Genomic DNA, 27751 nt, shown 5'->3' on the forward strand with positions numbered 1-27751 from the left:
TGGGAAAGATTAGGACAGAGGTAATAACATTATTAGTTTACTGCTGCTGATATTACCAACATACCCTACACAAGTAAATGCAATGGTCCCAAAAGCATTGATATAACACTTCAGGGATGATGGAAAAATGTGAGGATTGTGTCCAAGTGTGCCGGTCTAGGGGAGGATCCCCTCTTCGAACTAGGGTCTGTTTGACTACGGCCCAATCCCAAACCGCCCCCTACACCCTACCCCTACACACTACCCCTCCGTTTGCGCGTTCGCGCGGAGGGTCCGCCACATTAAGTGCTGTTCCAAACCAACGAGTGTGGAGAGGTGTGGAGGGGGAGTGGGCTATCAAGCCCTCAAACAGCGAGTCTGCATCGGTGCTGACTTGAGACCGGCCTCTACCTGACCGGAGTCACGCTGTGTGTGTCCGTCAGGAAACACGCTGTTTACAAGTAGTTCCAGCAAACATCCACTGATAAATTGCGATGTTAACAACCTCATATATTTTTAACTGAGGATCATACCTGTGTTTAGTCTAGAAAAAGGTAAATGTGTGCATTTTATTATAAAGTTGTGTATATTTACAGACTGTTGCAAAAACTAAGAAGCTTATAAACATCAGGTTTAAAACTAAAAGAGCTTTACAAAAAAGTAACACAATGAAAGATGTTTGGAGTTTTATTTGAGTTCTTAATTTACATTTTTTGTCTAAGAGATGCTGATTTGAAACCGTTGTTACATACAGTTACGGCATTTCCTGTTTCTGCCGGAGAGAGGGGAGTTTGTCCCAAAGCTTGCCGCTGTATTTACTCCCTCCATCTGACAGGAGGGAGCCTCGTTGAGCTGCGAGTGTGGCTCCAGACGGAGTTCACTCCGCCACGGAGGGGTAGGGTCGAGGGAGTGGTTTGGGATTGGGCCCAAGTGTGAGTGAACAGCACATTGGAGAAGTCGTGCATGTGTAATGGTCGCCTGCAGAGCGGCTGTGGCTCCGAGACAGAATTGACGATACCGGATGTTCCCGAGCGTGGCCGAACTCGACTGGTCCATAAAACCGACATTAGCCGAAACACTTCCTCTACTCACGATCATAGAAGTCTGATGTTGTCGGGTTTTGGGTGGCGGGGTGGACGAGATTAATGAAATAAAGATTTTGAAGAAAACCATCACTCCTCAGCCCCTCCCAGCCCAGCGATTTTTGGCTTCGAAGCTTGACAAAGGTAATAATTATAATTGTATATTACGGCACTTGGTCTTTTTTCCTTGAATATTTCCTTCATACGGGGAGCTAGTGGGTTAAATTCTGCAGTTTTTTTTTCCTTTGCTGTTTCACTTTTTGCTTTATTGAGGTATGATCACATATGGCAGTAACGGATGATTTAGGGCGTGTAACCAACAGCAACGCGGCCAAGGCGTGCAGGATGGCAGCAATTACACAAAAATAAAACAATTAACGCTTCATAGACACAAAACAGAGGCTTAAACTTTCTTATTTCCGGGCAAAATGGATACAATGCACAGTTTAGAGACAGGAATCCAAGCCTTGCTCAGAGCAGACATTGTTTCGTAAGGTTTTCGTGCACCTAATGACCCCCTTCTTTCTCAATATTGTGTTAATTCTGTAGCTACATTTTCTGCTGCTGTCTATACGGGATTTCCACCGTATTTACACTCGGATGCTTAGAAGTAGTTTTTTTATCCCACGATTTAGAAATGATTTCATATGTTGCCCAGGCTGTGGTGCATTAGCATGCCCGGTGTGTGGGATATACCCGTCTGGATTGGGGTATTTTCTGGTCCATCCCTGTGGAAATGGTTACGCAATGTAGGCTACTTTGGCGCTACGGCACACATTAGAGCTGCTGACTAAGTATTTGTCACATAGAAGAGTCCTTAGTGATAAACCATTACAAATGAATATCATCTTCAAGTGGAACAGCCTATGAGATTCATTTTGTAACAAATATCGTCCACCGATAGGTATGATGCTTTTCCCCCTTAATCTTCAGTTTAAAGAAAATTGTGGGCTCACTGTAAATGCTAGTGTCTAAAACCTTTCATTCTCTGAAGGAATATAACAGCTGAAGCAGAGAGTAAAGGCTATTTTCCCACACTAAAATTAATATATTATGCTCAGACTTTCAGTGTCTGACTGTGGTAATACATCCAAATTCAAATTCAAAAATTCAAAAGCTTTTATTGTCATTGTACAGAATACAACGAGATTTATAGTTTACTGCTCCAGCGAGTGCTTTAAAAACAGACATATTGAAACACAGATGAAAAGGTCTGACAGTTACGACCAGCAAGTAGCGCACACAGCTTCGGATCGTCATGTAGATGACCAGGATTAATAAATAAATAAATAAATGAATACAATAGAATTATGATAAAATATATATGATAAATATTACAGTATATAGCCTACATAGAGACAGACCATGATTATTGCACAGTGGGGATATGGGGGGTTATTTTTGTGTGTTTAATGTCCTAATGGCCCCACTTCCTTCCATTCTTTATTCATTATTTTCCTCTCCTCCATCTTCCATCCGGACACCCCCTGGGATAGCTCCCATTCATGCCGGTCGTGACACACCCTTGGCTGCACCAGCAGCTGCTGCTGGCTTTATGGGCTGCGTAAATGGTGAGGAGGGGTGTTGCAGAAAAGGAAAGTGCAAGTGCCGAGGGGGCACCCACTTTGAAGGTTGATCTCACTATGAAAGGTTCATGTAAATTAGCAGCTAGCAACATTAGTAGAGAGAAAAAGTACAGGGCAAACCTATCAAATCAGCTAGGGGCGACATTTTTATATTATTAACAACTTTATCAGACTTAGAGGAAACAAATGGAAAGATATTTGAGGAGAGAGGGACAGCCAACAAAAGGGAGAGAAGGCAGCACAAGTGTTTCAGAGGAGAAACAGAGAGAAGCAGAAGGATGAGAGAGACTGTAACCAGAGGAGGATAGAGGCATGATGCTCGTGTGGGAGAGGAGAGATGAGGGGGAAAAAGATCTTCAGTCCGTCAGTCACGATGGATGTGAGGCTGATAAGATCATCCTGAAAGATGTAACCTCCATGCCTCTCACCATGAGAGGCTGCTGGATGTGTCCCACACACAGTCCAGTAAAGGCTGAGTGTCCTGCAGTTCCATTGATCTAACTGCTCATAACACGAGTCAGGAGAGCAGTGACCCATTTGGAGTCAGATGTTTGAAATGGACATCACACCCTCAGGCAAAGGACAGAGGTTACATTGTTAGCTCAGGCTGCTGAGCTTATTTCTTTTCAGGACACCCCATGGTCAACAAGCTAGCCCTAACCCTCCCTTCATGAGGCAGCCAAGAGTTAATTAATTCAAAAATAAAGAGTCAAGTTCACCATCATCCCTTCAAATGATTTAAAATGTTAAACAATGTCTTAATCCAGTTGTTTTGTAGATAACAGATGAAATATAAAAATATTATTTTCAACCCATTCACCTTCAAGCAGCCACATAAACACACTTCCTATAGACACATATATATAATTCTAGTCCTGCCATGCCCCTTTATTAATCTTTGTTTGTTCAGGTTAGCATAACCTCTTTGGGTTTTAAGGAGGAACCGTTTAACATGATTAGGCCTCTACTTGTGTTTAAAGGGGTCCTATCATGCACATTTTCAGGTTCATATTTGTGTTTTTTGCCTATTTTATGTTGTAGCACCTTTTTTCACCCTCTGTCTGAAACCAGAGCCCAGCTGTCTCTGATTGGTTAGCTGGCCGGCTCTGTTGTGATTGGTTAACTGCTTCGAGATGTCCCGCTCCTTAGCCTATGACGTACAATGTGTTGGAGTGCTAGCCAATAGAAGCGACAGTTTTCACTAGTTTCTGTTTCAAGAAGGCCATTTACATGCACACAAATCTGTATAACACACAGCAGGAAAGGGAAAAGCACCAAAAGCACAATAGGGCCTCTTCAAGTCATATTCTTTTAATGCATAAGGAATACACTTTTTGCACTCAGACGAAAATATTTTTGTCAAACTCTGATTGTTCACTATTAACTTCTACGTACTTCTTCAGATGTTCAGTTGTCTTCATCTATAAATCAAACCTGTAATTTACGTCTTTGCAGCACTCAAGCACTCACACATACAATAAGCTAATGGCTCTGTAGATGATGATTCAAACCAGCTTTGCAGGCCACTGATTAGAACATATGCTATGATTTCTGTGCTCTGCTCAGGGACTGAAAGCCTCTTGAGCTCTTTTTCTGCCCACTTAAATGCTAGGGCGTCATTTGGCAGTGCGTTTGTTGATGTGCACGGTGAGATTGGCTTTTTATTCTTTCTTTAAATAGCACTCTTATCCTTCATCTGAAGAAACTGGCTGAGATTCAATGGCTTTTGATTGTTCTGAGTGAAAAGATGCGGTTATTGACTTTGTTCCCTAACACTGCAGTGGAGACAAACAGGGACATCTACATTTTGCTGCCGGACTGTGAAACCTGCTTTATATTTGATATCTTTTCGCAGGATGGAAACTTCAGTACAGGACATAATGAGGCTGGGGCTTATCTAATTTTAGTAAAACATACAATCAATAGACCTTCCATATACATAAAGTTGTACTGTACACAAACAAAGTCTTTTCAGTGTTGAGAGGAAACAGCCTGATTTTATTTGAGTACAGCATCATGTCACAATCCCACACTGTCAGATCTTTTATGCCAGCCTATAATACTCTAATACTCACATGACCTCATATACATCAGAATAGCTATAAGTTGTTTAATCAACTTCCTGAAATGACTCCCTTCTAACTTCCTGTAAAGAAAGCATGTCCCGTCTTTCTGCTAAAATACTTGAGCCAATATGATGCTTCAGCAGTCTGATTTAGACATATTGAGTGGGTGTCTTGGCAGTGATGTGCATGTTTGTTTATTTATTTACACATACAGAGGTATACAGTAAATATATATATATCATTTGCAAGAGAATACGTTGGAGAAATGCCTGCAGAGGAGCTTGAAAAGTATCATTCTACAGGTAATATAGTAAAAAGATACACTTACAGTAGCTGAAAACAATGCATCCTGTTAAATGTAAATCTGTTACACTCATAAATTGTTACCTGTGTTTTCTTGGCAAAAAAACGTCCAGGTTATATTCCTCCACTGTGGTTTACTTTGGGAATAGTGAAGAGTGAAATTCATTGAAGATTTTTACTTTCAAAAACATGAGGGGATACACGTAAAAATAGAGCAAAAAAGAGCAAAAAAAAAGAAGCAAATAGTATCTACTTAGACAAGAAAGAATACAGCAAATTTGCATTTGAATATCTTTCTTGAGTCAGATAGTCACTTTTCTGTAGTTTCCCACTCTTTCACAACCAGGGTTGGTGTTGATCAGAGGGCTCAAAGAGAATCCATTGTGCTTCTTGGGGTTGTCTCTTTCCTGTAGTGTGTTATATAGATCTTGGTGCATGTAAATGGTCTGCAAAGGCTAACATCCCTGTGGGAGTTTCTCTTTCACACACTCCCCCTCCATTGGACACCTTTGTTTACTTCTGTGACATCACTCCATAACACTTTGTCTTGTCTCTATTGGCGAGTGCTCCCACACATTGTACATGATAGGCTAATGGGCGGGACATCTCTGAGCACTTGACCAACCACAACAGAGCCGGCCAGACAGCGAATCAGACCAGACTGGGCTCTGGTTTCAGACAGAGGGTGAAAAGAGGTGCTGCAGCACAGGCAGTATGAGAAAAATAAAGAGCTTTTTGAACATTGAAGCATTTAAACATGTCACAGTAGTCACAAAATACTAATATGAACCTGAAAATGAGCATAATAGGGCCTCTTTGAAGAAGAATTGTTAGTAATGCAGTTTTAAATTCCAGTCTCTCCAGCTGATTGCCACGGTCTCTGCGCCTAATTATCCCACCTTAATAACTCTGTGCTATACTGCTCAGTGTAATCCAGTGCAGCAGTACTGACAGGTTAGAGGTCCCTCAGGCCAGCTGGCTGCTGTCCATCTCAGCGTCCCAATGGGACCTACTCTATCCCTCTCTCCCTCTCTCCCTCTATCCCTCTATCCCTCTCTCCCTTTCACCATTTCTCTTCTCTTCCTTCCTCCCTTTATTGCTTCTCTTCCTTCATCATGTCTTTCTCCGGTGTGTGGTCTTCGTCATGATAGCTGCTCTTGAGCTCACCACACAGCTCCATGTCTTTGAAACACACATTCTGCTTTTAAGATGCTTTATCTATAAACATTGGCTTATATTCTACCTTACAGCAACACTATAGATTTTCTTTTCAAGCTGTATTGGCAGTGCTCTCCCTCAGGTATTTGAGCCAATTTGTGAAAAGCTATTTAGTGCAGCAGGGTGATGCAGGGTGGGACTTCAACTTGAGGACACAGATTGAAATTGGCATGCTTCTACTCTGCAGAGGTCTATTTAATCAAACACCCAAATAGGCTACCCATTTTACATTTAGTAAGTTAACCTGATCGTATGGCAAATGACAATGAGGTAATTATAGGAGGTTCTTTTTTTACTAAGTTGTAATTGGATCATTTATAGACATAATCCTGCTATAAAATGCTTTTCTTTCATTTACGTTTTTTTTAATTGGTGTGTGTTATGTGTTTCTATTTTCCAGACACTGACCATTAAAGATGAAGGTAATCAGCGCTGCAGTGTTGAGCGCCCTGATCTGCACGGGTAAGCACAAACTAAATCATTCACTTGGGAGTGGGCTCAGATAAACGGCTGAAGCAGACTTCCTGCAAAGCTGACTCCGATTAACTGAATAATAAGCTCATACTGTATGAAAACCGCACCAAGGAATTTATTTTGTGATCTATTTGATTATTATTTGGTGCACTTTCCTTTTCAATACTTTCTTATTGTTTCAGGAAGTGGTTTTCTACTAAGAACAAAGAAAATCTGACTTATTTTAAGAGATTGTACAATAAAAGACAACAAAAGAAACAATATATTTTAAAACGAACACACTTTCTTGTCTTTTTGCAGCTGTGGCCTCTTTGAAAGGTAAAGTTGCACCACCAGAGGAACACCGGACAGCCTTCTTTGGGGAGGATATTCAAATCAACGTCCCGTCTGGGAACCTTAGTGAGGTCGTGTTCAAACCCAGGACCAACGGCTCCGCTGAGGTGGTTCTGCTGCAGGCGGGCCAGGTGGTGAGTCCCAGGGCCCGCCTCAGCTCCCCGGGCCACCTGGTGCTGGAGGGCATGCTGGAGGAGGACGAAGGGGTGTACGTCATCAAGAACACGAACAGCCCCAACACCGCCAAGCACCTCATCATCATCGTCAGGGGTGAGCTCTCTGTGCACTCCTATCCAGAGGCAGCGCTAGAGTGTGTTTACCAGCTTGAGGTTGGCTGTTTAAAGTCTTTTGGAATAGTAGTTCATCTTTAAAAAAAATCTCTTTTGATTGGTGAAAACAACTTTATTAGTCTTTGGTGTCTTATCTAGAAAAAAATAAACATATAGAGAACTATGGAAGGATGGTGCCAAACAGTCACATATGCTTGTTTATTGGATATACCAGATCGTGGCCCTAAGGCACAACTAGCTTCAATCTTTATCAACAGTATTATTGGAATATTTAGGACTACAAAAATGTGTAGTCCTAAATGTACATATATTTTGTAGACCTAATGATCATATAATAATGTATGATATGATCATAAAAAGAGTAAGCTGTGTGCTATCTCACTGTAGCACTTTTTTGTTTTTCTTTAATGGTTAATAATTGGTTTATGGTCCATTCAAAAAATATAAAATACTGATACTAAATGAACATTAATAATTAACACTTCATTGTTTTTTAATAGTGAAATAACAATTAGCTTACATTTAATAACAATTTTAATTAAATTGCCATTTACAAATGATGGTTATTTTAAAGTGTTACTCAAATTGGCAAAGATTAGATTCTGTAAACCCCAGAAGATTGTTCAAATTAAGGAACCAAGCAACCATAAAAACATTTGACCTTTCGCACTCAGCTCAACAACATAGGCGATCTGCCTTTCACAAACGTTCCTGCTTTGACCTTTATTTCCTCTGGTCTTGTTGATCAGACTGCGCTTCGGAGCAGGTGGTGAAGTATGGAGAAACTTACCAAATCTATCTCAACCAAGTGGAAGGCCCCATCACTCTGGAGTTCAGGTACGGTCAGTGAAAGCATAACAAGAAAAACAAGAATGCATGAATGGAGTCATGATTATTACAGATTATTTATCCAAATTTAGCAGCCAGCACTATATATAATACATCTATTGTATTGCATTGTAACGTTGTTGATCTGTATAGTAACTGTTACATCAACTCCAATAGCTGCAACCATCACAAGAGTCTACAACAAACAGGCTATGAAGGGGGCGGGGCTTATGTGTAGGAGGCAGAACAGTCTATAACAAATGTCTCAAGAGCTTGGCCTGTTTTGAAGTATAGACCACACTCTTCTTCTTGTACCAAATTAGCATGACAAAAACACTTCTTTTCTGATGAAGGCTGAAATGTGGCAAAAGGTTCAAAACAACTGGTGGACAAATGTTGGGGATATTTTGATTTAGCTGGGTATGGCTAATGAACAGGAGAGATATCCTGCTGCTTTGCTGAATGTTCACCACTGGCCAATCAGCAATTAGCATGAAAACACCTGCTGTGACATCACTGATTGGGCTGAGAAGGATTTACCCTGATTTCTCATGTGGTGGTTTAACACTCATTCACTTCCTTTCTCTCCGAACCTCAGGCCCGCTCTGACTCCGCCCAATCAGACGGAGATACATCACACCACCGAGCCCCCCCCCCTGGTGCTGTACAACCAGACGGAGGTGCTGGCCGAGGAATACGTGGGGCGCCTCATTGTGTCGGAGAAAAAGGTGACACTGCACTCGGTCAAGGTGACGGACGAGGGGAGCTTCACAGTGTTGGACCGTGAGGGCAAAGTGAAAAGCAGAAACTGTCTGAATGTGAAAGGTGAGGAGAGATTTATGCTCTGCTGCATCGGATATATTAATCATATGTGCATGTTTTTATAGTTGTTGCAATACTAGGGAAATTAAATATTATAACTGACAACCGAGATACATTGGCTTATTTTGCTATCTTGATTGCTTTGGTGTTAGTTGAAACATGTAGGAGATATAAACCGTAGATATATCTAACTTCTCTCCAATTTAAATGAACATAATGATTATTTGCTTGTGGTGCTATATAAGCCAACAAAATGTTTTTGAAAAACTCACAGATATCTCTTTTCAGAAATCATGACCTGAATGTAGTTTAGTTCCTACAGTAAACTGCTCATGAGGCTCCATACATTTTCTGTGGAGGAGGAAGTTCTGGAAAGAGATATTGCTGAAGTATTTTATGGCACTTTGAGCAACCAAAACAAACATTTGAATCTTTGATTTTAGGTCACACTCTCCCTTTTTAACAAGGCTATCCACAGCCATACTTGATGTTCTTTGAGGATATTCTGTTGTACATGTGGTTTGAGCTAAAGTTCAGTCTGGTACATATGGTCGAAATTATACATATAGAATGAATTAAACATTTCCGGAAGCTATTAAAATGTGTATCATTGACTTTCCACATTATCAGACCAGCAGGGGGCAGTTCAATTAAATCAGTTTTGAAATGTTTATGCTATCAGCGCTAACGGTGAATAGCTAGCATCTTTAGCTATTAGCTTTTCACGCGAACATAATGAACTGGCTTCCATCAAAAGAAACGTCTACAAATTAGTCTACATTATCATCTGCACATTGCTAAGCCAGCTATTATAACCGTTGTATTTCTTCACACAGAGCACCAGGAATTTCTCCACCTCACCCACGGAGAAAACCAGAAGATAAAACTCTACCTGCACCACTCCAACGCTAACATTGTCTACAGGTCCGAATCTGACCATAAGGAACGGCCCATCCTGGTGGAGGGGGTCATGGTGACGCCGCTGGACCCTGAGCTGGAGGGCAGGCTGAGTGTGGAGGGGTCGGAGCTCATCCTGAAGAAGGCCACCTCCACAGACACGGGGATCTTCACTGTGACAGACCTGACGGGCTTTACTGTGGCTCATGTCCACATAAAGGTTGAAGGTAAGATGGAGAAAACACTGTTGACAGATCTGCTGTTTAAGTGTCTGTGACAGACCTCACCTACCGATCCTATCTCTATGACATGTACCATTGCTAATACATTTATAATATGCGTTAGAATTAGAATAGGAGGGATGAAACCCTCTTTAATTGTCACACATGCAGAGCACACAGCACACACAGTGAAATGTGTTCTCTGCTTTTAACCCATCCTAGTACCAGGAGTCTAGTACTAGGAGTAGTACCAGTACCAGTTAGTGTGGTTTGATGGAAAGTAAGTATTTCTCAGAAATCTCTTACCAGACATCGGAAACCAGAGTTGAACATTTGAACTAATCTCATTTTTTACTCCTCAGCTTGAGTAAGCTTAGGTTTCTTCACCAATTCTAGGAAAGAAGGCCTTGTGATTTTGACTAGGACGGTTACAACCTCAAAAGATGACCTCAAAAGAACAATTAAACATTTAAGAATTTAGTTTTCATATTTTCAATTGAGTTAAAAGAAGTTTAAGCTTTCGACTTTGTACCTGACTTAAACTTTTTGTATTTTTATTTTATTTTTTGGATCTTGTAATCCTATACAACCGGTTTGTACTTTTTACATCTTGACCCAATTTGTGGTCTCTGGTGGTCTCTGAAGGTTTCTGCTTGGTAAGGTAAGAACTGAACACCCTTCCTTGGAAAAGGCTGACAGAAGTTGATCATTTAAATTCCAAATGTTGGAATTCAAATGTGGAAAGTAGAAACCATGCGAAAGATAAGCTATCGTTTCATATTGGTAACTGTGGTTGATTTGGTTTTGATTGATGCTGAAATATGATTTGTGCTTTGCTGGCATTGTAAGATCACAGCTGTAATATTTATGTTTGACTTTGGCTTATGCTCAGTTTGTTAGATTATTAAAATTGAGATAATTAAGATTAAAAAAGGGGGGTTAAGGAATGAGTGTCCCAACCGACACAGGGTTTCTCCTCCAGGGGCAGTTTGATACTGCTCTGGGGTTCTACCAGCCCACCAACACCTACACTACACATTCCGTTGATATCCTGGCCGTCGGACATGCAACGTTTTAGTGCCTGAAATAAGTGATACAACAGCAAACTATAGTGTTTGAGGCCACGCTGTGAGTTGCCTCCCTAAGCAGGTGGTCTTACGTGTAGATTTTAGCGGGAACGTTGTAAACCTAGGTCGGAGGAATAAGGACAGCCGTTTTCCGATGCCTTTTCAGCATCGGAGCTCGGTATCAGAAATGACTTAGTTATATAGGGTTATATCGAAGTTAGATATTTTTCAACAATATTTTTATGAACTAACATGCACTATATGTTCAATATGTTCTCTGCCTTAACCTAGCCTAGCAACCATCCAACATCTGCTAGGCTACGCATACAACTAACCTGCATCGGTTTATATACTGAAGAAAGATTAACAGTGATATCTTATATAAAAAATTAAAAAAGCTTCTAATAGATTGTGTTGAAAGACTTTCATACAGTAGGAATAGTGTAGTGGCAGTCAAAGTAATGCATCTTGAATAAGTATACAAGCAGGCTGGCACATCCTGCATAGCTGTGAACTCAGAGCTATTTTGAAACCATTGAGATCACAAGTGTCAGTGAACACAGATCATCTCTTAAAATAATACTCCTCCGATTTAGCTTTGCACTCATAACACTGTTGGACCATTGACAGGATCGAAATCAAAGTAACAGAAGAACTCCACACCCCCAGTCCATTGCTGTATTCTATTGCCTCTTTTATATAGAGTGCCATTTGATACTTTACAGCTAAACTCAGTATTAGGCTAGTCATAAATGTAATGAATGAAGCTGTCATAATAGCAAAACCACAAGAAACAGATGACAGATGAGTAGCTTTACTACACAGTTTGAAGCAGCATTTATGCATGAGGTCACAGTAGGCTGATTATTTTTCTCTGTGTTTGTGGTTTCTCCCCCCCAGCCTACAAGCTGCCTCCTCTGACTGTAGCCATCCTGGCCCTGATGGGTGTGATCGCCTTCATGCTGCTGCTCTGCCTGCTGTCCTGTGTCTACAGAGTGCACATGAGGAATGAGAAGGACAAGAGGGTGATTCTGCTCGCTCAGCAGGCCGGCAATAAAGAAGGAGAGGCTTTCAGACAGGTAACATCCACCTATTGTATTACCGTCTTCATGTCTTATGGATGGAGGAGTGTTGTAGGGTCACTGAGATATAAATAAGAAAAGGCCCTGGTGGAACAGTGGATCTTTAGGCTGAATGAACATGTGTCACGTGGTGAAAGTAAGGTCTGTTTGTCTGCTGCCAAAGGATTAAAAGGTAGAACAGGATGTTCCTGTTGTTGGAGATAGGTTGGCCAGCTGGTACAATCCCCCCCTACTGAGATCATATGGTACAGTCCAATTAAAGACAACCACAATGCAGCAGAAAACTCACAAGAAATATAGGTTGCAATCAAATTGTCTTTTTAGCTTAGGAAGGTTCCTAACAGAGGGATAAACCAGAAGGAATCTAAGCTGCATCTCGGATCAACGTTGATTGAATCCTCTAAATGCAAAGTGGTTGAGTGGGTTGATTTATATTTAGTTAAGGCAAACTGGACCACAATTGATTGCAGCAGCAACAATTATATTGACCCAGCATGTGTCTGTAAGAAACATCTGTCCTTGTTGTTTAATGTACAATATGGAAAATGTCAAGGTGTGGACTCAAGTTCTATTTGTTATAAATATATTAACTTAAAAAATATATATCCTTGGTCTAGTTAATTGGAAACAGACTTTCCTTAGCATTGTGGTTGTCTCTTTTGTGCTCAGGAATTCTCCCTAACAACTTGCTTCATGCTTAACACTTTTCCACAGAGGAGAGATCGAGAAAATGTTTAGTATTTCTCGTTCAGCTCCCTGGGTCTCTTTTTTCTTCTTTTACTCTTACAGTAAAACATATACATTCAAGGAACAGAAGGGATTCATGTGTGTGGTATTAAAGTAAACGACTACAGCTCTGCCAGTTATTGCTTACTAATTTACTATGAGATGGAGACTCAAGCCTGAAACATACTGCATTCAAATGTGGAACCTTTGAGCTGTGGCAATCCACTTTCACACATTTTGACACAGCTCACATTTTGACACATGAAGAACAAGTTACAGTCTCTATAGTGTCAGTGGTAGTGACAAGATTTTGGCACACATATTATATTGTATCAACATTTTAAAATGGTTTCTTTGCACAGGGAATTCCTGGGTAGTAGTTTTGTCATATAAATGACTGAATGTTGCTACAATAACAAGCACCCTGTGTCACATAATAAAATCCCTTTTGCACTACTTTATTACTCATTTTAATTTTGAACTATTAATCAGTTTTTAGATTGGGTGTATTTTTAAATGGTTGAATCGCTACAGAAAGGCTTTTGAGAGTCAGTCATTTTCAGTCGTTTTAATTTTAATTTATTTTTCACAACTCTTCAATTAGGAATTACATTTGACGACTATCAATGCTTGAGCATAAGTACACAACAAACAACTAAAATACACTTCTTGTTTTCTATTGTTTTCTATATATTTGTATTTGAAAATCTTTGCTCTGCCTGTTATCACCTACTGGCTGGACTGACCGATGGGATGATGAAGAGGAGTTGACAGTTAACCTTTCTGACACTACGGCCCTCCTTTTAGCGTCCACAGTTGGGGTTTGTTAACCAACTGAATGTATAGAAGATCAATTAAAAGCCCATTACACACTGATGACTCGGCTGTAAAAAAACACCTAAACATCAGATTCAGATATTGATTGTTCCACAGAGGGACGCCATATAATGTTTAGTTCAATACAGGCTCCATTGTTAACAGAGATATGTCCAGATGTATTACATGAGTGTTTAAAAGAAACTCCCTGTATACCTCAAGTGTTGCTTTTCAAAGTCTGCCTGTCTTATCTTATCACCAATGATCATTTTCATATAATTACAAATCGATGGGACTGATTTATCAAAGGTTATTTTAGACGTCTTATAATCAAAGTTTATAATCAGAGTACTGTTTTCCAAAATGAATGATACATTTAATGATTTGATCTTTAAAAAATCCCCTCTCTCTCCAGCATCCACAGTTAATATTCTGAGAGACAAATTGTAATTGTGGTTCAATTAAAACTCCCTGGAGTCACAATAAAGGCTTTCTTGGATCAATTGACTGTCTTTGATATCAAATTAAGTGATCATGACTCCATAGATAATCCGGAAATTGAATGATAATAATGGAAATAATAGAAATGGTCTGATTGCGGCTTTAAAAGTTCTGGTAATAATATAATAATTGATCCAAACCACAGAGCTAGAGTGGAAACTGGTGTGAGATAAACATCATGTGCTGTTGCAACACATAGTAGCTAACTTTAAGTGGAAGATAATACATTTTTAATCGCCTCTCTGTGATGGATATGGTGATGTCAGGTCATATAATACTCCAAAACATGTGATCCCAACTTAGAGAAATGTAGATGTGGTTTGAAGAAATCAGGACTGAGACTTTTGACTTGAGTTCACCAACAGAGGCCAGAATTTGAGAGAAATTGAACAAATAAAACAACGGGCAGGTGCACCAGTTATTTACAGCCTTTGAAAAAGTGAGTATTTGTGTGTGATGACACATTAATGTTACTTATGTTTCTCTGTTCTCTTTTTTTCCCCGTATAATTGTATGTATGTTGCAGTGGATTTGTATTGTTTCCATAGATTCAGATTTCGCCGAACCTATATAGACATGCAGGCAGGTATTAGCTGACAGTCTTGTGAGGCTGTTAAGATGCAATATTCCTTATTCTGTCTTTTTAAGGTTGCTTCACATTTTTTAAATATAACTTCAATTCAACTATTTATATCATTCAGGGTCATGTGTTTGTATTTATGTATGTTTGTTTTTGTTTTAAATAATATATGTGATAAGTTTCTGATGTGCCTCTTGGTTCAGCTTGAGTAAATTGAAAATAAAGCTGTGCAGACTTCCTGCTCCCAGCTGGATGCCTGTGGTCCGTGGCCCAGCTAACGCTGTTGCCTGTGCGTTACGTTTCTCCCTCTTACTTTAAGGAGCCTCAAACGGAGCCTCTTCTTGGTGAGACAATTGTGTTCTCGCCTCCTTTTTTTACTACCCTTCCTTTGGTGTCTAGAGAAATGTACTCTCCTTTTTTTTGACAAAATAGTTCCTTGATCAACTTTTGACAGTTTAAGAAATGTTTGTTCAGTATTAGGTAAATCGTGTGGTTTTGAGACGATACAAATCCATCAAAGAAATGGCCCACCAACACACTAAATAAACCCTGAACACCGAGGACAATCTGCTATCCTTCTAAATGAACAGGCAGAAGTTGATCGAAGGCCTACTTTGAGAAAAAGTCAATGAATTACCTTAAGTGGGGCACCACCATCTGGGACAATCCGTGTCTGGGATCTTTAAAGAGTTTTCAAATGACTGAGCTTTGTCCAAGTATACCTTACCTACAAATATAAGTACATAAGGACTAGAAACCAACAGCTGCCAGGAGCCTGTGAAATCATTAAAAAATGATGTTACACAGTGTTGTTGTGTTTGTTGTAGTTGATGCAAAAACACGAGTATGGTCAACAGCATGGGAGGCAAATGATCAGTGCCCAATGTCTGTTAGTTTGACAAGCTCAGTCATGAGTGTGAATTATCTGCAGGGATTTTAGATACGGTTTTGGAACCAGGTCGGGGTGCAAACTGCCAACATTTCCATTTTAACAAGTAATTCAATCTAATATTGAACTATCAAAATCTTACGTTTCTTAAAAAGAGTGACACTCTGCCTTGCTCAAAGACAGTCTATGAAACAAGCAAATGGAGAGTAGAGTTGTTCACTTGCTTTAAGAAAATAAGGTTTTAAACCTAAGTATAGGTCCTGAGTGACTAATTAAGATGTCTAAGCTCTCCTCTATATTGGTGTGTGTAACTGCAGCTGAGCAATGATTTGAGATGACATCACACTGATGTCATGTGTGCCCCCCCACGCCTCTGCTTTGCCTCTCGCTGTCCTTCCTTTGTTTCTCTCTCACTGTCTTTTTATTTCCGCTGGTTTACGGCTCAGATGCAGACCTGCAGTTACTCATAAACAATCTAGTTATGATAAGTGCCAACATGCTAAGACATACAGTGTGTGGTGATTCAGCTACCACGCACACACACATGCACATTATGTATCTTGAGTGTTGTTTTATTGTATGGGTTGATTAACAAGGTGAATATGCTGTGTATGTGTGGGTAACCGTGCTGTTTTGCGTGCTGTGTATGTGTTAGGGCAGCAGTAGTGATTAGTTATTGAACCTTCATGATGTACAGTGGAGTTGTTCTTCTTGTTACTGTGTAACCACATGCCCAGTAAGTGTGTTGGCGTGCGGTCTGTGTTTTTTTGTGTCCGTCTGTGCTTGTCTAGTGTCTGTGAATTAGATGTTATTTGTTCATATTCTAGTTTTCATGCCATAATTAACATGTGACATTGAGAAAATTCCCCTGTGACGTGCTGTTTTTACATTTATTAAGTGTAATTACTGACCAAAAACCATCACTTACATTTGTCACTATTCTTCACATTCTTAGTTTCTTATTTGATATTAGCAAAGTCTTATTTGAAACAGTTAGGTTGTTGTCAAAATATCAAAAAATCCAAACAATTGCCCCTTCAAAAAGGAAAAGGAAAAGTCAGGCCATCACTAAAAGTATTAGAATTTTTCCTCTTGGAACCATAAATGTCTGTATAAAATGTCATCAATTTGCTGCATGTTTAGCTATAACATCGTAATAAGCAAACATTTTTAGCTATTAGCTTTACACCACTCCCTATTGGCTGTCTTATACTCACTCATTTAGACACATAAGATCATTTGGCCCCTTTTCCATGGCATTGCCTCGCTCTATCAATGGTGAGTATTTGAATAAAATCTAATTTTCTACAACATGCCAAGATTATTACTATTGATTACACACTAAATTAAAACATTAACTACTTAAAACAAGATTCTATTTCATTACTGTTAGTGAGACCAATAACAGTTGCCTGTAAATAGGATACTTAAAATACTTATTTCAGTAACTAGTAAAAGCACTGGAAGAGCAGTCAATACAATAGGTAAGTAAATAGAATAATACATGTAAAATCAGCAGGTCACACTCCCCTGTATATCTCTCACTCACTGTGTTGATTTTATTTTGTGTGTGTTTGTGGGTCCAGTGTGTATGTGAACTTGTGTTTGTGTGTTGACAGTAGGAGGTTGAGATGACGGCAGTTGCCCATGATCTCTGACATGTTATGGATTTCCTCATTACATTACATTACATTTCATTTAGCTGACGCTTTTATCCAAAGCGACTTACAATTACCAATTACAGGGACATTCTCCCTGGAGTAACTAAGGGCTAAGTGCCTTACTCAAGGGCACACTAGTGGTGGTGTTCCAGGCGGGATTTGAACTCACAACCTTCCGATCTTCAGCCCACTCATAGATCTGAGAACACAGAACACGCGTGAGAGGATGTCAGCGGCCTCTCTGGACAATACCCAAGAGAGTCGGATATTAAACTAAAATCAATCATACCTCATACACCTGAATCCCTCTCCCTTCCCCTCTCTCATTGTCAGTTTAAAAAATACAGCTGTAATAATAGTGAAAGTAAACATAGGATAATTATGATATCTCTGAAGATGATATAAATACTACAAGTCTCTATTGGACTAATTTCTTTACTTCCATCACTATGTAACACTTGCACTTCTAATGGCAAAAGCTCCAACACATTGTAAGTGATAAGGGGATAAGGGGCAGGACTTCTCCAAGCGGTTGACCAATCACCACAGAGCTGGCCAGCTAACCAATCAGAGCAGACTGGGCTCTGGTTTCAGACAGAGGGTGAAAAGAGGTGCTGCAGCACAGGCAGTAGGAGAAAAATAAAGAGCTTTTTGAACATTAAAGCATGGAGACATGTCTCAGTAGAGGCAGAAAATACAAATATGAACCTGAAAATGAGCATTAAAGGGCCCCTTTAAATACCATGCTTCACAGCTTTATCTATTTCCCTCATTCTCTTAACTGCCTCTATTAGCTTTCATCTATCCTAGGACTTCTTTTCCAACAAATCCATCTCTTTCTTTCCTCTCCGACTCTTTAATCCGAAAGCATCTATCCATGTATCTATCCCCTAGTGGTGTCTCGGTGCTGTTCAGTGAGGCCGACATTTGAGCGATTGCAGCCCCTTTGGCTCTGTTTCCTCTCAACCTCCCGACGCCCCGTCAAGACAAATAATTTAGCTTGTCTCTCAGTCATGTCACACAAACTTCCTCTTCAATATCCTATATGGGGCTTTGTGTCCAGTGACGTGTGTTTGTGTCCTCTCTAGCAGTGTCTTTGTGTTTTATGATGACTAGTTTGCTGCTGGGGCAGAACGTTGTTTTGGCTGCATTTTGACATATGTATCTATGTCTGTGTGTGTTTGTGTGTGTGGGTCTGCAGGTGGTCCATGACGCTTACACCAGGTTCACTGAGGATTCTCTGATGCAGTCTGTGTGTGAGAACCCGTCGGAGAGCACAGAGGTCACCATAAAGGTCAGTGGTGGAACAACGAAAGCAAAGAGGTTGACCTCAAACAGAATTATGTTGTAATGTATTATCAACATGCCGCTTATGTATGTCTTAAGTTATTTATTACTTTTTATTAAAACGCCAGCCATGAGTTTTAGACAAAAGCAGGTTTTTTTTTGTAAAAATGAAACCATCATAAGATTGTTTGGTGACAAAGTGGAAATCAGGCTCAGAGGTCAACAAAACAAGCAGAGTATTTAGGTTGCATAACTATTTTAATAACATACAGAGTCCAAGAATCATTCCAACAATAATAAAAGTCTTTATCTGGAGTCTAAGGTGCCGTTTACACAGGACAAAACGGGATGTTTCTGCTACTTTTCTCTCGCGTATAGCCCGTTCGTTCACACGAGGCCGACACGTAAACGCGGAAACGGACCCCGCAAACGATAGCAGGTCCCAAGGTGGATAGATCTACAAACGGAACGCTCTGGGGGGGCAAACGGCTCCGTGTGTACGCCCTATACGATCAGTTTCTGATAACGATGAAATAGCCCCGCCTCCCTCTCCCCACGTCTCCCTCTCACCATGTCTCCTGCTCAGAGATCAGCTGCTGGGCTGTTATTATTCTTATATTATTATATAGAGTTGTTATCAATTTGTTTTAAAGCTCAATAAATAACAAAGAAGACCTCTGACCGGCACTTTTATAATTTTGTCCGGAAGATTTAAACTTTAACGGACATGTTGACCGGCGGAAAAAAATGTTAACGGAAACTCTGCCGCATGGTTCCCTCGTCCCTTGGAAGAGGCGGAGAGGTGGGTGTTTTTCATCTGCTGGTGGAAAGTTTTCCTACAAGGCGGTATATCAATAAAACAACAGATCTGAAAAACAGAGGTCATTAACCATCCTCTGTTTAAGATTGCTTGGCTGGAACTACCTGCTATATAGAGTCACATCAATGCCAAGTGCAATTAAAATGCAATGAACCTTTACACTGAGTAGGGAAACAGATTAGATTAAAGTTTATGGAATGGACCTTATGTGAAAGCGAAAGGAAGGAGTAAAGTGGTTATGGTTCAGGGAGCTGTTTGAAAAGAGCTTCTGCAGCACATCAATCCGACTCAAAGGATCAGAATTCAACTGAAGTAGCTTTCTTAGGTTTGTTGATTAAACATAAACAAATATCCTGGCATCCATAATTGGGCAACAACCCTTTACATGTGTGTAGGTTTTAAATGACTATCCATAGTGTCTGAATACCAATCTGCAAGGTTAATGAAGGAGTGAGGTGTGTGCTCTCATCCATAGGCTGCATCTAACACTCTTTAGTGATTCTTTTGGTGTCAACACACTTACAGTAAGTGGACTCCTGTAGATTCCCATTGTACATACTGCCATCACAGTTTAGTGTTCAGATTTAGACTGTGTAGCCCAGTTGTAGACCTGACCCTTGCAACACACAGAGGAAATTCATATAAAATAAAACAACAAAGGCAACATAAAAACAAAGTAGCACTGATGAAATACATTTTCAAGAAGGAAGATTTACAGTTAGATATATTCACGCAGAAAATACATCCGATGTCAATTTAGTATTAGGTGGTAGGAATCAGGGTAGCGAAGGTAATGGGACGGTCATGTTCAGGAGGCCATGGCAGCGAGCTGGTGCCATGAAAAATTCACAGCTGCTGTGCATGTTGTCATGTAAGTAAGAACATAAGTAGGGTTGGTAGCTGGGAGTGGAAGGTAAATCTATAAATATGGACCCGGAAACATGGGCATAAATTATTCACGTTGCGTTTCCTGACCTACATTTTTACCACCTCTGCTTTTTCACTTCCTCCATCCCTTCCCCTCTGGTGGGGGAACCCTTTTTGTCCTGGTTTCTCTCTCTTTCTGCCCCCTGTTGTTTTATTATTCTCTCCTCTTTTCTCTTCTCTATTCTTCTTTGTGTTTTCCTCGCCCATGGTAATTTCACATTCCCTGTGTCTTTCATGACCCTCACCCTCCTCCCTTCCTCTAACCACTCCTCTCCTGTGTCTCCTCCTCCCTTACTCTCTTCAGGGTCTGGAGGTGTCCAAACCGGGCCGCTACCACACTCTCTCCTCTGACAACTTTTTGGAGATGAGCGACTCCGGGGTGGAGTTCACCTCCTCTGGCCTCCCACTGGACAGCGACACGGATGGCGGCATGACCTACGCCTCCCACAAGCCCCTCCTGAATGCCGTCTCCCCCACAGCCATGACGGAAGAATTCCCCCCCGAGAGCCCGGAGGCCACCCTGGCCCCCGACGGGGACCTCAGCGCCAGCCGGACCCCTGACTCGGCCATGAGTGTGAGCCCAGCTTCCAATCCACGCTCGCTCGCTGCTGCCACCCCCAACGGCAGCCTGCACGGAGCCGCGTCGCCGGGAGCAACCTCCGGGGGCACCGTGGGGTCAGATCCAGCCCAGAAGGAGGGAGGGGCTGAGAGCGAAGATGTGGGGCAGAAGGAGGAGTCGGCCCAGAGCACCTGAGAGGCACCACGGTGTGTTTTGTAGTTCATGATCCTCATACAATAATGACAGCCACAACAATCTGGCTCCGTCCATCATATCCAAACACCTCGAGTCCTTCATCACTGCATTCCAATCCACGACACAGACAAAATATTCATGCTTGGATCTAGATGTCATATTAGACCAGAAGAAAATGTTGCACAAAACGCACAAAACGTAACGCACTGAGCACTGAAAAGTTAGATGCAAAAGAGTAAACCCACACTCTCTAAGAAGAACAATGTGTGCATATGGAAAATGCATGCATTTAAATGAAACATTAAAGTAGATATCATAGTTCAGATCTACGGGAAAATACTGATGTTAGCGTAGACTGACTGCATGCGAGCTTCAACGGGCAAGCTATGCGAAAAAGGGGTTAAAACCCTCTCAGCAATGTTGGGAAAACACCTTAAAGGGATCAAATGATTTCACCCCCTGTCAAAAAGGTGACAGTTGGAGTCAGCACGCTCCGAGGAATCAGAAATGATTCACTAAGACCAAGGAGACTGACAACAGCAGCAAAAAGCCTCTCCTGTATTGAGGAGAATCTCAGTGTGTTGCCTGACAACACTTGTATCTGCTCTCACAGCATCAGACAAACAGCAATGATTGCATTCCATCCATCCCATACACAGACTCTACAATGCAAGTATGTCAGAAAGCGCCTCTGCCTCTCAGACACAAGTGCTTGTCTCAGCACTCATTCACAGATATCCACTAGAAAAAACCTCCTCAACTTATTTTTCTCCTGAAAAGCCTGCACAGAAACAAGCTCTGCAAATTGAATAGCACCACTCCTATGTGAGTGACGGTGATTGGTTTTTTCTCCCTCTCATATATTTGCTGTTTCGTTGAAACACCCACAAGAGCCACAGCATACTCTTGAAACTCTTCCCCCCCCCCCCCCCCCCCAGTGGAGTTGTCCCGAGTCCTGTCAGAGCAAAATAAAATTAGGAGAACACTGCGAAACACTTTTGGAATGGTTCCCGAGAACATAATTGGATTTTTGGTCCCTTTGCAGAAAGTACCAGTTCACGGACACCATAGAGTGAGCAGCGGCGATAGAAGAGACCTCAGAGATGGATCAGGGTACTATTCGGGGAACAGATAATTGACTTTTATGATTTAAACCATCCTGTTTTCATCTCGACTGCCTTCCATGGGACAAATCTCAGATGATTGTAGCCCAGTTATTTATCAAAATGAAGGGACTGGATAGCAGGCAGCCTACAGCCCCAACAGAATTAGAAGAAGAGAGTCGATTGTGAAGGTGTGTGTGTGGGTGTGTGTTCGAAAGCAACTTACATTATGAGACATTCAGTGCTCTGCATGGAAACAGGATCCCTTTCAGCTCCTGGAAAATAGGCAATGAAAAAGAGAAGGGCAACCTCAGAGGACCTTAATTAACCGTTCAGAATAATAGCTCAAAGCGGCTTGTGCTCTGTGAATCCAAACCCATTAGTTGTACAACACAATATTCAGTCCTGCTATTAACTGTACCAGTAATAGCGTATAAGGTCAAATGTTTACAACCAATATCATTTAAATATATTCAGTTATTCTTTACACCATTTTTTTCAGTCAAAGGTATTTTAAATCCCAATAATTACCAGTTCAAACTGAACTGTGTGAGTTTAAATAAGAACAGATAAAAGTTGGTACAGATACTGTTTACCAGGTAGCTGATTATTCACATCCTTTAATATCCTTTTTTAATTTTTTATAAAACTTTGAACGATCTCCTTGTGGCACCAAAAGACTAAAGAGTGGCTCATTTTACGGTGGCTACAACGGCCCAAAACACTTATTAGGAGAAATGCACTGCACTTTCAAAAACAATGCACATAAAAACGCAAATGTGCCAAAACACATGCAAATGAATACACATCTTCAACAACTTGACTGCTGCAGGAATCCCTAAACACAACGGAAACACTAAATGATGCGTACAGCTGGGACCGGAGCGCTTGTTGACGTTAGGATTATAACATTTGCACACTGTCACAGAAAAACTCAAATGTTTGTTTTATTGACTTTTTTTAAGAATGTGATTGCATCATTCCTTCCCATATTATTGCAGATCTGCTGTAAGCTAGCTAGCTAACGTAGCTAACCTCATTTCAGTTATACTGACAAAACACTTGACTACTAGACAGACTAACTCTACCAACATGGTTTTTGAAAGTGCAGCACGTTTCTCCTAATCGTTTTGGGCCGTTGTTTGCCTCCATCAGCCAGCGTATCATTCAATTACACACGTTACAACAATAAACATATTGATGGGGGATTTCAAAAAACACACAAGCAGTACGACAGAGATGAAGATGAGAGAGTGGCATAAGTTCAAGCATGAATAAAGTCAATTAGATGAACAACATAGATTCAAATGTTGACTAATTAGTTCCCTGCCAATTCAGGTCACAGGAAACTGATTTTCAATGCTGAGGAAACATGAGACCCCCTCCACAGTCAGAGATTGACATTGAACCCTTGCAACACTTTTACTGCTTTAAGGAATCAAAGCAGAGTCCATACAAACATCCATCACCTACTTCACCCCATGAAACACACCAAACACACTGATATCCATCCGGACAGGGTCCACCATCCCTTCTGTTAATATCTGCAGTATGGCTACTTCATGCTGTATAACTGAATTGATGTCAACCTGGAAAGTCTGTAAGATTTACGACCTCATGCCTCTTAGGGTTACTAAAAGCAGCCGCACGGACGGACACCCACGATTGGTGTCTGAACGAGAAGAGCACAACGTTTATCATGTGATCCTTTTAAAACAAGACAAAGGTTCACATTATAACACAAAATGTAAAAAGTAGCAGCTATTAGTAAATGCAATATATGGATTTGCAAAAAGAAACGACTAACTAGGTCCCTTCTTATTCAGGAAAAAGCGGCTTTGATTTAGTTTTTATTTACTGCAAAGGGAAAATATATAAATCCTGAATGTGTAAAGTGATTTGCACACCCTACTTGTTATTGGATATTGATTTTGTATGGCTGTTTTACAGGGAAGCACGTTTGCTTGTGCAGGTAATGGTTCAGATTGATATACAACACAAAGACAGTAAGGCTCCAAAACTGACTTTGTGTTTGATGTAAATATCAGGTTGATTCAAATAAGCTCTGATAAGGAGATTAGGTAATAACAAATTGATGGTCAAGTGACTTATCTTTAATGAATTCTAAAGCAATATTCATTATGATATCACTGAGACATCCCTCACATCCACCGGGCAGAATGAGGAATCTGACATCTCAACATCAATCACCCTTTTTTTCCACTGTTGTATATATAAAGATATGTGATCTGCATGTGTATAGTGTGAAGATACTAATATGTTTCTTACTATAAGGCTTATGCAAGGTTTTATACTATCCAAACGCTGCATTGATCCTTTAACCACGCGTCCACAGCAGGTAGAAAACAAACACGTAGTGCTGGAGGAAGACGCTCGCTCTTACTCATGTCACGTTTAAATGTTGGGGTCATGGAGACGCTGCGTGAAATCCTTTCATAGATATTCGTTCAGTAGTGGTGGAGTATCTGTAGTCGCCTCAGGGGTGCACTATTACACAGTAACAGCTTTGTAGACTGACAAAAATGCAGGAAACCAACATGCAGTGTTGGAATGTAACTAAGTACATTTCCTCAGGTACCACACCTAATTTTGACATAACTGTACTTTACTTGAGTTTTCCATTTTATGCTACCTTGTACTTCTATTCCAGGACATTATAAAAGCAAATATAGTACTTTTTACTCCACTTACAGTATATGATATGATGCATTACTGTACTACTAATCAAACCAGTATTGTATCTGAAATTGGCCAAACATTGACAAAAAACAACATTAAAATGCTCCTACATGTATGTGTTAGTGATTAAAACAAGATTATACTGTATAATAATCTATTATCATATAGTACATCAACAAAGGGCCATCCTGCATACCAATTACTTTAAGCACATTTGGCTGAAAATACTTCTGTACTTCTGCATTTTAAATGCAGTACCTTTGCGTGTATTGGAGTATTTTAAAGTCAGAGTAGAGGCACAAAATATAAATATGAACCTGAAGATGAGAATAATATGTCCCCTTTAGGACAATAGTCTTTTTTAATTCTAATTTAGCACTTTTTCCACCTTTGCAAACACTTTGCATGGTAATTTCTTTATTGAGCGTAACGTTCAGTAAGGATGTTCTTTTCAGGTCTTTTGTGATCATATCATGCTGTTTTCAGTGCAGATCAAATGTTTTATTCTTAACGTGCATTAAAAGTCCCTGCTGAAGGACACTAAGTATTGTACAGGGTGAAGGGCAAAGAGCCTCCTTTGGATGTCAGTGTGTGCCTGATGGAATAATAATACTATAGTTCAGGAACTCTCAGCTGAGGAAGTCTTTATGAAAGGATTTCACTCTCCGTCATTCAACATTGTCTGGTGTTTTCTGTTTCATTACACATCAGAGCCGCCATTCACAAAGCCAGAGCAGGAGTGCTCGTCCCTGTGTGCGTAGGGCGAGAATTTAATAAAATGTTCTTTCAATTCTGGTAGATTCAATCTTCTGCTAATCCACTATTCTCTATATTTCCAAAGAATGTAATGAAAACCCATGAAATGATCTCTGCAGTGTCACAGTTTGGTGATACCGCTGATCATAATAGAAATTAGCTTTAGTGGAAAATACGAGATGAATGTCATCTGCCTTTTCTGACACTGAGATAAATTAGATGTAATTCACTGCAGCGCAAGTCAGTGGCTCTTGCTGCGATTGAATATATTCCTAACTTTGATTGATGACTCATAATTGGATAATATAACTGAAAAGCCACTGTTCCTCATCATTTTAAGCTCACCCTCTAACACACACTTGGACTTGAACTGATCCCAGTTCAGCAGAACTCCATCTCTGGACAAACATTGGAAATTATTCAGAAATACATTGTACTGTCTGCTTAGAAATAGTTATTTGTCACACATCTGCCCCCACCGTGATACTCCCAGCACCTGAGAATGTTTTTTTTATACAAGAAAAAAGATTAAATAATATTCCTAAAAAAATACTTTCATATAATCAATGTATTTACTTTGGGACAAACGTACCTCATCCCGAACTAATGCATTAACTAAAAAACGAAATCGCACTTCTTTTGAATGAATGAACATGCTTGAATACAGTACATTGTCAGAACTTTTTGTTGCATCACATTTAGCACCAAAAACACTACTCCTGCAACTAATGTGCTTATTGATATATCTCCATACTCTGATATTATAGCCTATACCTGCTGTCCTGAAGAGTTAGTGTAACTCCAGCATGCTGACCTGTAGATTGCTTGTGAGGCAGCAGCTGTGATGATGATCTCTAATAATAATAGTATGAATTGCAGTTGTCTGTATCGCTGTTCTCCTAAGTCCATCCTTTTCGCTGAGATCTGGTTTCCCATGATCCTCCTGGGTCTTAAAATCACTTGTCAATGCTGGCATTAAGCTGAGAGTGATAGTTAGAGAAGAATATTTCAGATTTTTAAAGGTTGCTGCCAATCACAAAGATTGTCTTTTGGGTGCACACAATAACTCATTATTTTGCAAATCAAAAATAATGATGAACATATAACACATTTAAACTTTGAAGCCTCCATTTGGAAAAGTCAAACTTTTTAAATTGGAAATGTCATGGTATACAAAATTAGTTTTTTCCCTTTGGGTTTTTTCGGCAAATCACAAGAGGAAATCAACGTTAGCTTAAAGGTAGGGTAGGTAAGTTTGAGAAACCGGCTCGATATCGCTAGAATTTGAAAATACACAACCGGAGAAAATCTGCCACTTCCTTACAGAGCCCCTCCTCCAACACACACGGACGCGCACATGACCAATGAGGGCACGAGATAAGTTTGTGCACAGATGGAAGGCTGACAGGCAGGTAGGCCATCCAGTTATTTTAGCCAGGCCGACTAAAATGATTGGTCGTGCTTTTTACAGTATTACGGCTTCCACAGATGAAATGTTGTTATGGATTTGTTGTCAAAGCACTTAAGATATTCATTGCTATCGGGATGTTAAGAGCATTCCATGGAATATAACAAAAAGTGTATCTCGAGCCGGTTTCTCAAACTTACCTATCCTACCTTTAAACTTTAAAAAAAAAAGTATTTTAATGACACTAGTACTCTCCTTTAACATCACTTCTGAGTTAAGGCTTATGTTTATTTGAGGGTTTCGATCTAAGGGGCATTAGCCATTAGTTTTGGTTTTGGGAACCCCCAGAGTCAGGATGGCTTTTGAGGCAAAACGATATCCTGTTAGTTGTTTTAGCACATGGTTTGGGCAGGAGAAGTATTGCCACTGTTAATATTACTGCTGTTGCTTCTGCAAAAAAAAAACAATGCAACTAAAGAAATGTTTACATGATAAAAATCACGTTTTTCTTTGTGAAGAGATGTGGGATAACATCATCACAAGTATGGGTCTGTTTGTTAAATCTGTATGAATTC

The 27751-nt window shown here is 40.3% G+C and overlaps 1 protein-coding gene across 1 annotated transcript; it reads left to right on the forward strand.

The window, feature by feature from the left end:
* The first annotated feature begins 830 nt into the window (after positions 1–830).
* Positions 831–25802, forward strand: LOC117477946. The gene is made up of 9 exons (XM_034124770.1): positions 831–1205; positions 6635–6696; positions 7009–7311; positions 8081–8168; positions 8758–8984; positions 9818–10105; positions 12067–12245; positions 18623–18715; positions 20760–25802. The coding sequence occupies exons 2-9, from the start codon at positions 6651–6653 to the stop codon at positions 21207–21209; spliced, it is 1674 nt and encodes a 557-aa protein (XP_033980661.1). The 5' UTR covers positions 831–1205; positions 6635–6650; the 3' UTR covers positions 21210–25802.
* Positions 25803–27751: the final 1949 nt, after the last annotated feature.

This window comes from Trematomus bernacchii, unplaced genomic scaffold (genome assembly GCF_902827165.1).
Source record: "Trematomus bernacchii unplaced genomic scaffold, fTreBer1.1, whole genome shotgun sequence".
Lineage (NCBI taxonomy): Eukaryota > Metazoa > Chordata > Actinopteri > Perciformes > Nototheniidae > Trematomus > Trematomus bernacchii.

Coding starts and splice junctions, on each gene's coding strand:
- LOC117477946 (XM_034124770.1), top strand. CDS start 6,651: ATGAAGGTAATCAGCGCTGCAGTGTTGAGCGCCCTGATCTGCACGG. Junction 6,697..7,008: donor GAGCGCCCTGATCTGCACGG/GTAAGCACAAAC, acceptor GTCTTTTTGCAG/CTGTGGCCTCTTTGAAAGGT. Junction 8,985..9,817: donor AAACTGTCTGAATGTGAAAG/GTGAGGAGAGAT, acceptor TTCTTCACACAG/AGCACCAGGAATTTCTCCAC.